A 13072-nucleotide genomic window follows, 5' to 3' on the forward strand; every position below is an offset into this window, starting at 1 on the left:
ACAAAGACTTTATTTCCCCTGTCTTCTGTCTAGGATTTTGCAATGTAAATCTGTCCAGCACATCACCAAGGGCACATCAGTTCCACTCGCTGCCAAAACACATACCTGGCAACTGTCCCGTTTTTCGCAGGACAGTCTTGTGCTCAACCCTAAAAGTAGAAGATTTTCCCAGTTACTCCCTAACCCATCCTCATACCTCCCAACTGTCCCATTTTTGACGGACCGTCCCGATTTTGACAGCTCAGCCCACAGTCCCTGGTTTGTTACTGAAATGTCCCAACTTTCTCTTTGATCTCCTGCACTAAACAGCCAAAAAAAGATACAAAGTTTCTAACTTAATCGGCAAAGAGCCCAGAATATGTGGCAGGTGCACTTTACAAATACATATGTAACAATTTAAGATAAGCAAAGAAACAATAGCAAATTACAAGAAGCAGGTCACTTGGGGAAACTATGACTTGGACAGTTTCCACAGAAATGTGTTCAAACTTTCATAACCTGCCAAATTTTGAAAAATGAACATGGTCAGAAAATGAGTATGGCCAGAGAATTTCCAAACATTTGCACATCTTTTTGTCCCTCTTTCTATTTCCAAATGTTGGGAGGTATGAAAACATACATGAACTTTAAGGCTGCACCAAATCCAACATTTATGGAACTGAAACTGGACCCTTAGTTTGACCAAAACCGCCAAAATTGCATCAACAGAAAAATGTATTTTCCCAAAAACCAAAGACAAATCACACTAAAATATCACTTTACTGATCAACCACCATGAGATTCCTCAGAGAAAACATTAATGGACCACCACGACTGGCAGTACCATGTGATCTGCCTGGGTACTCACCACGCTTGGTACTCTACATGCAGTTAGCTCAGCACATCCAGTAGTTAAAATGGTGCCATAAACTGGCTTTTCTACTCCACAACCCTTGGTCCTTCAATGTAGAAGGCTATGTATGTATGTATGTATGTATGTATAAAACTTGGTTTTTGGTTCTTGGTTGGGTGGATGATCCCAATATCTTGATTTCATGGATATCAGTCAGTTCATTGATTGGTCATGTTTAAAAAATGGCATCAGTCAATGCAGATGAGGAAGGCTGAGAAGTCAGTTACCTACAATTTTTGTCCAGTGTGAGGTCACCTTGATATCAGCATCTTCTTTAAGTTCAAGTTACATGATATTTTGCTAGCATTAAGCCGTGAATACATGGTAACATCCAAAGGAGCAGATATTTACCTGATTGTGGCATTAAATCTGGATGATTTGATTGTTTGACCTCTGGGTCAACAATCGGTTAATAATGGAGACCTGTTAGGAGATGACCTAAGGAGACCTGCAAGGAGAGGACCACATCAATCCACCATGTTAATACCAACTCCTTATCCAGGGACATTTTCAAACCTATTCAAAATTTCAGCCAGATATTAATCGAACAGGACCTGGTCTGGAGTGGCTGAATCAGAAATTTCTATTAGTCACCAACTTACTGTCATAGAAGGCAACATAAAACATAAGAGTTGCACCAAAGAAGTCGCATATAGGTGAAGGGATTGGGGATGTTTTAAGTTGTGAACACTTATATCCCAAAGGCTAAGCAATGCCTGGAGGGGGTGGGGTTCGTTTCAATATGGGAGTGAGGTAGAGCTTGGCATAGCCTACTACATAGTTGAAACAGGGCAGAAACTAACACGGTGTTCAAGACTAAACATGCATACAGGACTCTACCAATTAGGTAACACCAGAGTGTATTTTTTTTCTCCCAAAAATTCCATTGTTTTTCCCCCTAACACAAACACTCCAAGAGCAGCGCTCTGGAATAGTTGCACAAAGAAGCTTCTCCAGTGGAAATAATAAGGAGCCGCTTTCTTTTTGTAGCAGGGGCAGACATGTAGGGACATTTGCACTGCAGACATGCTAATGAGCTCTCCAGTGGAATGCGTCTGGCCCTGTTTGCCTCATATGCATAAAAATGCACTTACATTCCAACCGGAGCGAAGCAATGCCAGGCAACATTGCCTGCCCACCTCCCAGGTGAGACGAAAGCAACAACAAAGCAAGAGAAAAAAAATATACTTTTCACTTTATCCCCCTGTCTGGGCATGTGTGGCAGTCGGTGATGGCAGTCAGTCTATCGACTTCTACGCAGAAGATTTTATTTGGCCCCCTTCTCATAGGTGCACGAGGCAATGAAGATGCAAAGTTAATATCCATCCCTTCACCTGCTGGATAAACCTCAGGCTGGCCGGGTATGGGCATCTTAAAGTCAATGTATTACACCAATGGCAAAAAGCAACAACACAACATCAATCGCTAATAGGGTTGCCACCTGGCTGGTAATAATGATGGTGGATCCCAATGTTATTAATAGGGAAAAAAGATAAATATATAGGAAGGCCGGTATTTTTTTCCAGAAAAGTTGGCAACCCTAACCACTGGGAACTTCTCTTTGTGAGTTTTGTTACTCTTTAAACATATACTGTTAAGAGCCAGGCTACTAAGCATCTGATTAAGGACTGGCACACTGATTACAGGCATTTTACCCATCGATTTCTGCCAGTGCTTAGCATGCTGCCTCCAAACACCTGTAAGCCCCCCCCCCACCTATATCATATGACCAGCGCCAGACTGGGTAGGCGGGTGCCGGGAAAAAACCCGGTGGGCCCCAGCCCTCGTGGGCCCAGACCCGTTCCACAAAGTGAGACCCCCTCCCCTCCGTCCTGACCTCAGTCTGGATGCCCGGCTCTGATTCTTGCTCCGCCTCTTTCCCCGCCCACAAATGAGTGCACCAGAGGGGAGTTTGTTGGGGAGGGGGCCTGCAACTGAGGAGGGGGCCCTTGGGGGGTTGCAGGGGCCCTGATGTGGCAGCCCCAGTGGGCCCTGACCCCCCCAGTCCGACCCTGCATATGATCCCCTAACTGCCATGAAAATCATTCATTCTCTTGTCTCCACACAGTTCTCTTAGCCAGCAACTGGAGGAAATTTTGGGATCAGGAGAGGGCTATATCCGGTTGGTTTGGTGCCGAAGCAATTAGTTACCAAAAAAATTCACCATTCGAAGTTGTACTTCAAACACAGGCAGATGTCGCCATGATTGGATGAAATCTGCTGTAATTCTCAGCATTGGCTGTACTCAGCACCCTGTACCATCCTACCTATTATTCTAACTGCAAAATGCACCAACAGATAATGGACTGTAGCTATGGGTAACTGGACCAGAGCAAACTTCCCACTGAAGTTACAATGTTTCCAGGTACAGGTATAGGACCTGTTATCCAGAATACTCAGGACCTGGGGTTTTCGGGATAATGGATCTTTCCGTAATTTGGATCTTCAAACCTTAAGTCTACTAGAATATCAATATAAACATTAAATAAAGTAGACTGTGTAGGGAAGAAGTAACTTTTTCTGGCAAAGCCTTTATCTCATTTTATTGCAGAAAGTTGTAGACAAGCTTTCGGGGACCCACCCCTTCCTCAGGTGCAACACACATTAGTGAACAAAAAAATCATTTAAATACCTTGCAAATCATGTGATGCTAAAATGTGATTCTTTAAACCTTTGCTAACCGCTTGGTCAATATAAAGTCCCATGCGGTTTTGAGAATTCATGGCAGTGCACGTTTCCTTATCGGTAAAATCGTAAAAATAAATATAAAGTATCACTATTAAAATCACCAGTACAAAAGTATCCATCAATAAATACAGGTTATTTTAAAATCAGAGTCTATGAGAGACAGATTTTATGTAATTCAGTGCTTTCTGGATAACGGTTTTCCAAATGATGGATCCCAAACTATAATACTGTACAACACCGCCTAATTTACTTTTCATGGGGAGAAAATAAAGCCAGCACTTCTCAAAAATACCAGTTTCCCTATAAAAGCTGCTCCTTGTGGTGCCCCCCCACCTCTGACAGATCCCACCAGTGTCAATCCAAAACTGAACAGTAATTTTACAATGTCCCCCCCCTCCGCTTTCACATCCTGTCCCCTCCTGCCTCTCTCCCTTCCTTCCGCTCCTCCTATGTTCCTAGTACAGACACACAACCCCCTCAAAGAGTCCCCAGCACTCTCCAACATTGTCCAGCCAGCAGCCTCCAACATTGCCCAGCAGCCTCCAACATTGCCCACCCAGCAGCCTCCAACATTGCCCAGCAGCCTCCAACATTGCCGCCAGCACCCTCCAACATTGCCCAGCAGCCTCCAACATTGTCCAGCCAGCACCCTCCAACATTGCCCAGCAGCCTCCAACATTGTCCAGCCAGCAGCCTCCAACATTGCCCAGCCAGCACCCTCCAACATTGCCCAGCACCCTCCAACATTGCCCAGCAGCCTCCAACATTGCCCAGCACCTAATATCTACCATGGACCGACCCAAGTTGCAACAAAAGGGGGGGATCTGGCTCTGGAAAAAGCTTATTTGCCCTTCAAAGACACTCACACACCTTGTCTGCATTACACCAGATAGAAAGGGGAAGTAAACCCTTAAACATCTATTAAGCTCATAATAAACAATGCAATTTCACTAGAAAAACTGCCAGAGTCACAATGTAACACTATTATCTTACAGTTATTCTACCTGTGATACAAATTAAAGCAGGGATAACCAACAAGAAGCCCCCCCCCCCAAATCTTTGTAGCTGGACTGAGGGATACCAATAAATGCGGGGGTCACAGGTTGTCAGCCAGAAGTTGCCCAATATAAACACATTGAATTACCTACAATAGAGTACAGTTCATTGGCCAAAAGGCTCATGGGCCCCCATTCTGCATTAAGTAAGTAACCATGGCTAATAGAAGTCTTCTTCTCCCTGACTCTGGGATCTTTTTCACTTGTGACTTTCCAAATGTTGTTAAACTGTAACCCCCGCACAGAAGTTGTCTGTACTGAAATAATAAGAGCTGGAGAGGAAAGTGTCAGAGCCCATGTTGGCAGGGGATAGGAGAGAGTGTGGCCCTTCAGTGAGTGTCTTCTGCTGGATACCACTGAGTCCTCAGTAACACTCCTCCATGCCCAGTCTGACTCCCCGCACAGTGCGGCTCATTGCCCAAATCCCCCGCAGCCTCTGCCCTCCCTTCCTCCGACCCCCCTCCCTCCGACCCTCACACAAAGGCAACTCTGGCCACTCACCTACAGCGACTCCGGCTTATACAAAGTTGCTACAGTCCGGCCAGACAGAAGCTGCAGGAGAGGAATATAAATAAATCCCACGCACGGGACATGATGTGCAGCTGCAGCACCAACACTGCCCGGAGCCGCCACCACCAGCAGCAACAGCAGCAGCAGGAATGGGAGGAATGTGCAGCGCTCTACCTTCAGCCGGCTTCCCCCGGGTCCTACTGCCTAAATCTCTGGAAATAGCCACCTCCCCCGGGTCCTACTGCCTACCCTCCTATCTACAGCCAGACTCCCTAGGATCCCCGGGGTCCTACAGCCTACATCTCTATATCCAGCTAGAGTTACCTCCCCCAGGGTCTCCCCTACTGCCTCCCAAACTATCTCAAGCCAGCTTCCCCAGGGTCCTACAGCCTACATTTCTGTCTACATCAGGCTTCCCCTGGTTCTAATGCCTATACGTATCTCTACAGCCGATTCCCCAGTATCCTACTGCCAACAATTAAATCTATAGATGGCTTCTCCAGGGTCCTGCTGCCGAACTCTCTGCTTACAGGGGCTTCCCCAGGGTCCTACAGCCTACATTTCTGTCTACATCTGGCTTCCCTGGTCCTAGTGCCTAAAACTGGCCATAGACGCAAAGATCTGATTGATGATCCGTACGATTTTCAGACCGTGTGTGGAGAATCCCGACATTTTTCTTCCCATGGAGAACGGTCGTCTGGTCAATCGGACAGGTTAAAAGATTTCTGTCGGCTGCCGATAATTTCTCTGCGTGTATTGCCGATCGTACGATTTTCAGCTTTTTTCGGACATAACTTTCGTACGATTGCTGTCAGGGGCAGAATATCAGCTGATCTGTTCTAACACTACTTTATTTGATCGGAATGGTTATCAGCAGTTCAGGAGATGGGGAAGTGGATCTTGCATCTATGGTCAACTTAATATATCTACAGCTGACTTCCCCAGTATCCTACTGTCAACAATTAAATGTATAGCTGGCTTCTCCAGGGTCCTACTGCCTACAACTCTGTCTACAGCCGGCTTCCCCAGGGTCCTTCTGCCTGCAATTCTTAATGTAGAAGGAATCAGGGCTGGATTTGTTAATGCTGCACCCCTAGGCCAGTCACAACTCATGCAGCCTCTCCACCCTCCGAGTCCGCTACCTACTACTGCATGTTCGCCGCTCATTCCTTCGTTTCTTTGCTGAAAAATAATTTGCTGTGGGTCCCACTAATATCTAGTTACGCCACTGGTTACGTCATATGGCTGCAGTGGACAAAATGCCCCACGTGCCCTAGCCTTAAAACTACAGCTGACTCCCCAATAGTACTACTGCCTTACTATAGTCATTACCAACTCCCACGGGTCCAAAACCACATCTGGCTCCTACAGTAAACTTCTACATTTAACAGGCTTAAAATCATTTTGCATACCACTGTCCCTACAGCCCCTTGAATCCTACTCCATTCTGCTCTATCACAACACCTACAGGGTCCTAGCTCCTTCCACTGTACTGGAGACAGCTCTCACAGGGTCCTACTACAAACCATGCTTTGTGTGATTTAAAATAGGCTGTAGTATTTCAAAAACACAAATAGAAAGAGCTCCCCATAGACCCAGTAGTATGGCAACTTTCAGAAGCTTTCTAGCATTTGCCAGAACACCAAGATGTTAGCCCAGGCCTGCTGCCAACTTGATACCAACGGCTCCCTCTGTTTCATATTTACCTCCTCTACAGAATAATCATGCTGCAACATACCAAATGGTGTGAAGGTGTTTATTCTTGCCAAAACAACAGGCCTGTTTTTTATCACTCATAAACACCTTTACACCATATGGATTGCTGCAGCATGATTAATCTGTAGAGGAAGTATAGTACAACCTTTCCTTTCTGTTATTGACTTTCTCTACTATACCTATAGCTCAACCCCCAAGCACCTGCAATTATGGCAATATGCATGGTAACTATATCTTCATGCAATGAATACTGACAGCTCGTGGGGTCTTGCACTTGCCAGGGTCTTATTTCCATCTCCCATTCCTACCCCAACCCCACAGTATCTTATAATTGCCTTTTATCCACATAAAGCCAACTGCTTGGGTTCCAGTACCTTCTAGTATCTCAGGATTGATGCTATTAACTACTACCCCTCCAATCTTTTTTTCTGTTGATCGCTCTGGCACCTCTTTTCTGCTGTATCTGGATCCTATTAGCTCCTTGGTACAGTCCCTATTCTGTCTCTGGGCTCATCTGTGTGTGCCCTCTACCTTAGAACTTTTGTGTCAGTGACCTGCCGCTACTCCAGACTTGTCCTGTACTAACGCCTCTGAGTCTTTCTGATGATTGTTTACCAACACTGGGCAAATATACTTCCCTCTGTCTGCTGTATTTCTATTGCTAGATGCATCTGGGTCCTGTATCCACGTATTTCTGATCATGGGTGCATCTGCCTGCCCCATACCTAACAGCAGCTGCCTCTGGGCCATATTATTTGAGCTATAGAAATAGTCTGCTGCCTTTGGGTCCTATAACATTCTCATTATGAGTAGTTTGCTTCTTCTGGGTCCTACTGCCTGCACTGTAACCTCCTGTCTTTCTGGGTCCTACTGCCTGCACTGTAACCTAACCTCCTGTGTTTCTGGGTCCTACTGCCTCCACTGTAACCTCATGTGTTCCTGGGTCCTACTGCCTCCACTGTAACCTTGTGTGTTTCTGGGTCCTACTGCCTGCACTGTAATCTTGTGTGTTTCTGGGTCCTACTGCCTGCACTGTAACCTTGTGTGTTTCTGGGTCCTACTGCCTACACTGTAACCTCCTGTGTTTCTGGGCCCTACTGCCTCCACTGTTACCTCATGTGTTCCTGGGTCCTACTGCCTGCACTGTAAACTTGTGTGTTTCTGGGTCCTACTGCCTCCACTGTAACCCCATGTGTTTCTGGGTCCCACTGCCTGCAACATCCCTAATGCATGAAAGGAAGGGAGTACCCTAAAAACATTATGTACAGTCAATAATATATATGATTAAATAATACAGTGTTAGGTAATTTCCCCAATTCTACTGAAAGTATAGAAATGCCCCTGTTACATTACTAGCATATGCGACATATATATGAGAACTGAGCTATCTTATAAACCAAAAATCTCTAACATTAACATTTGTACAAAGCATCACTGTGCAAAGAGAATGGCCATAGGAAGAATCAGCAGCCTAGAGGCAATGTAAACATGGTGGGTCCTATTTATTTAGTAAAGACTGCAGAATCCTTTGGTGCACAGTTTAGTAAACATGGACCTTTTGTTGCTAGAAGCACTTTATGAAGCAGCCTGTGGCCAGGGCCATCCACTCATCAGCCACACAAATAAAAAAAACATTGTGTTCTGGGTTGGGCCACAGTCTCTGCCCTTTAGCATTGGATACATACTGAATGCATGTCCTGCAGGGCTAATAGCAAGTCATTTAGAAGCATGCTGCATGACGGTGCATGACGGTACAGAAATCAATGCAATTTACCGCATGCATCTGAAATAGAGAAAAAAATATCATTTTGTAAGGCACCCCCAGATGACCCCAGTTGCTTCCAATGTTCTGGGTTCTGCACATTTACTTTACAGAATCTATGAGCACATTTGCCCTCACTGCCTACTGGACTCACTAATAGAAAAGCCACTGAGCCTAGTGTGGTCCATCAGAACCAGCACAAACATGTTCCCCAGTGATCCTCACCTTATGATTCAGTGGTGAACCCAGAAATAGAATGGTTTACAGGAAAGAGGGAAGACTTTGGGGGGATTTTGGACATTCCTGGATATGATTATGCTGAGGAACGCCTGGTGTTCTAATTCAATGTAGCCCAACTGCATCCATATAGAGAGATGCCAAACTGGATCAGAAGTGATCCAGGGGCACCAGGTTTACATTTCAAAAAAGTAGCCAAAAGCTATTTAAAAGTATCCCAAAAGTAGCCCGATTCATACACTGAAAATTCCATTTCCCATACCTTATACAGGTAACCCATTCACAGAGACTGGCAGTTGAAACCACAGCAGGGCTTCCAGGAGGTAGTAGTGTTAGTGGGCTTTTTCAGTCAAGCAGATTCCTTCAGCAGCAACAACGATTCCAGCACAACAAAGGCATCACATCAATTGGGCAGGTTTTAAAAGTCCAAACTTCCAAAACTATCCCAAATCCATACCTTGGTGGGTTTGGACTTTTCAAACCCGCCAATTAGTTTTAAAAATAGCCGAATTTGGCTAAAACCACTCCAATCTGGCAACCGAGGGGCACCCTGGATGTGTCTGCCATACTCTAGCCCCACCCCTGCTCCACTTCACCCCGCCCCTGTTCTGCCCACAACCCGCCTCTACTGTGTTCCATGATCCACTGCTTCAGACAATATCAGAGAACTTTGGGTGACAATTCTAAGCATTTCAATGGAGCAGACAATTTAGGTTTTGTGGGGAAATTACAGACAGCAGTTAATGGATCTGTTACTATCGGAGGCCAGAGGGAGGGGCTTAAATCCTGCAGACTCCCTGATAAATATGGGGGAGCTGACTAGGGTTGCCACCTGTTCAGTTTTCACCCAGACAGCCCGGTTTTCAGGAGGGCTGTGCTGTTGAATGTCACAGTGATCAGCCAATCGGTGATCGCTACATCAACTGACCTGCCCCTGACATCATCAGGCCCGCCCCTCTAACAGACCCCCTCCCGCTCTGCCACCCGGCAAAAGGTGGCAACCCTAGAGCTGACATACCTGCATATAGGGATCTTTACTATTCTATTTACTATATTACATGTTTAGGGGCCAGATTATAAGAAAATGATGATGTCATCCAAAGAGGTCTATACTCTTGATCAGCGTGGGGGCCGTAAATATTTAACATAGGGCCACATCCGGCCCACGGGCATCCACTTGGTCAACTCTTGATTTGTCACATGTTGGGATGTCTATATATTGGTTTTAATGCTATTATTAGTAACATTTGAAAAACTGACTTTCCCTTTAATGAATAATTTTCCATTTTGCATCATATGAAAAGATTAAAGTTTATCATAAAAATCCTGACTTGTAACCTTAAATGAAGGTCGTGCGGCAGCTCGGGCGGAATACCAAGCGTGCCATGTAATTGCAGAGCGACATTTAGTGGCAGTTCCTGAATATAAAGTGGCACAGAGCGGGCGCAGCAGATGGCCCATCAGCGAGCGACGGAATGCCAAATAAAGTGCTCTCTGCAGGTTCTAGTCAGCAGCCCCGTGGCTTGGGCAGGTTTTGCCATGGAGACAAGTGTACATATTATTTTAAGCCCTGGAGGGCAAGGCACTCAGATGACAGTTTGCTGGAAAAATCAGCAGCGTCTCAGCACATCTGGTTTTCCTATGTGGAAGAGCTGGGGAGACAGCTGTCTATACACAATAAAAAGTGTGTGGTACAGGGCCTCATATTCATACCAAAGTGTTTTAGTCTCCCTTAAAATGTCCTCAGACAGATGGTGAGCAGATCAGTAAATTTAATGTGTGACTGCATTGGCCAACATGGCAAGAGAGAGGAGCCGAATACCATGCAATATATATATATATACATTTTATCTCAATCACTGCTATTTCAATCTGCTGTTACTGAACTACAACTTCCAGCACCCCAGCCGTTATTAACTGGAGACTAAGCTAAAACTTGGTATAAAGACTATTATAGGCAAGTCAAGCCCATATGTTTTCCAAGGTGACAGATGAAATAGAGCCTTCTGATTGGTTCTCTGTGTACAGCGATACCTAAATCTGTTGAGGCTCCCAATGAAAGGATTTAAATTAAAGGAAAATGAAGGTAGCGTTTACAGGGCTCACTCTGCACAATGTGCATGAATGTTTTGTGTAAATTTTTGGAATCTCTAAATTGTGCAATCATAGTGAGTTGGAGTGAATGCTCGGAACATCCATGGAACTATTACCCCAATGTTTCTATATATCTGTAACCTTGTCATGAGCTAAGGGGGCCCAGCATAAAGGCCAGTTAGGGGGAGATTTGGGGTGAGTGCTTCTTTGTACCCTGGGTACCCCTGGAACTATAGCAGGGTGACTGTTACCCCAATGTTTCTATATATCTGTAACCTTTTCATGAGCTAAGGGGGCCCAGCATGTAGGCCAGTTAGGGGGAGATTTGGGGTGAGTGCTTATTTGTGCCCTGGGTACCCCTGGAACTACAGCAGGGTGACTGTTACCCCAATATTTCTATATATCTGTAGCCTGAAGGCCAGTTAGGGGGAGATTTGGGGCGAGTGCTTATTTGTGCCCTGGGTACCCCTGGAAATACAGCAGGGTGACTGTTACCCCAATATTTCTATATATCTGTAGCCTGAAGGCCAGTTAGGGGGAGATTTGGGGTGAGTGCTTATTTGTGCCATGGGTACCCCTGGAACTACAGCAGGGTGACTGGTACCCCAATATTTCAATATATCTGTAGCCTGAAGGCCAGTTAGGGGGAGATTTGGGGCAAGTGCTTATATGTACCCTGGGTACCCTTGGAACTACAGCAGGGTGACACCCCAATGTTTCTATGTATCTGTAACCTTGTTATGAGCTAAGGGGGCCCAGCCTGAAGGCCAGTTAGGGGGAGATTTGGGGTGAGTGCTTATTTGTGCCCTGGGTACCCCTGGAACTACAGCAGGGTGACTGTTACCCCAATGTTTCTATATATCTTTAACCTTGTTATGAGCTAAGGGGGCCCAGCCTGAAGGCCAGTTAGGGGGAGATTTGGGGTGAGTGCTTATTTTTGCCCTATAGTAAATAGTAAATACTAGACCTCAAACTGGGACTTTAACCACAAAAAAACTACTGAGATAAATTGAGGGGTGTGCCTATAGGTGTATATGAGGATTTACTTTTTTTACTTTTTTAAATTAATCTTGCTGCCTACACAAGCTTTAAGGAGAATATAGAACTAAACAGAACAGTTATCCTTACTTAAAAGTCAAGTTTTCCCTAAACTTTCTTTGTCAAAATCTTTCTGGCATGACATGTATTAAAGGTGGCCCTGCCTGAGCTCAGGAAACAATCCAACAATCCTTTCAGTTGGTAAATAAAAGTAAAGCTCCTGCTTATATTAAACGGGTACAAGTGCTACATCACAGCTTGTAGACGCCATCTCCTTACTCACATGAAATAAAAAATTCGAATGAAATCAAGTGCTGAATATATTATAAATCCGAGTAGGACTCAAGGCCATCCCCTAACAGCGACTTACCAGACGGATCTTGCCAAAACTCCGGTGACATGGGATTTGAGGTATCACTTCCTGTTAAATGAAATAACAAACAATATTATAGGCTCTCTAGTCATTATGTACAGATTGTTACTATTTCTTACAAGTAAAAAGTATCTATGGTTTCTTAAATTGCCACTGACGCAGAAAAATTACATTGAAACTCCTTTCTCCAGCTTCTTTGGTTCCTTGAGAGATTGTGTTGGAGAAATTAATATTCACAGTTAAACCCCACCCCGTATAGTGAACTGATCCTTATCTGTAAATGAGAGAAACTCAGTCTTAGTTTTACAAATATTTAGGGCAGCAGAATTACTGTTTCTCCAAAATTCCTCCATAGGTGTATCTATTAAAATAAATAGGCTAAAAATCACCCTTCACCCTGCAACTGCTCACAAGGGCAATGATCTACTTGTACTTGCTGTAGGTTTAGGGTTTTCAGTGGAAAATTAATTTGTTATATTAATTAACAGGCACTAACCTAAAAAGCCATTATCATACCCACGGCTCCATAAAAATGAATTAATACACAGTATATCCATAGTGCTGGATAACCAACTTCCATCCAAGTATTTCTGCTGCCAGAAAGTTACTGCAATTTTCTAACTACCTAGCAACAGATTCTATTCCAACACACATTTGCTCCATCAATCCTTTGCTTTATTTAAAACATCTTCAAAATATTTTTGTTC

General features: G+C 44.7%; 1 protein-coding gene across 3 annotated transcripts in view; it reads right to left on the reverse strand.

Annotated features, from left to right (window-relative positions):
* amotl1.L (angiomotin like 1 L homeolog) overlaps positions 1-13072 on the reverse strand; it is a 79097-nt gene that overhangs the window by 47050 nt on the left and 18975 nt on the right. The window contains exon 3 of one of the 3 annotated variants that reach the window (XM_018244691.2): positions 12363-12413. In XM_018244691.2, coding sequence (XP_018100180.1) covers positions 12363-12413 — 51 coding nt within the window. 3 annotated transcript variants of the gene reach the window in all.

This window comes from Xenopus laevis, chromosome 2L, assembly GCF_017654675.1.
Source record: "Xenopus laevis strain J_2021 chromosome 2L, Xenopus_laevis_v10.1, whole genome shotgun sequence".
NCBI lineage: Eukaryota > Metazoa > Chordata > Amphibia > Anura > Pipidae > Xenopus > Xenopus laevis.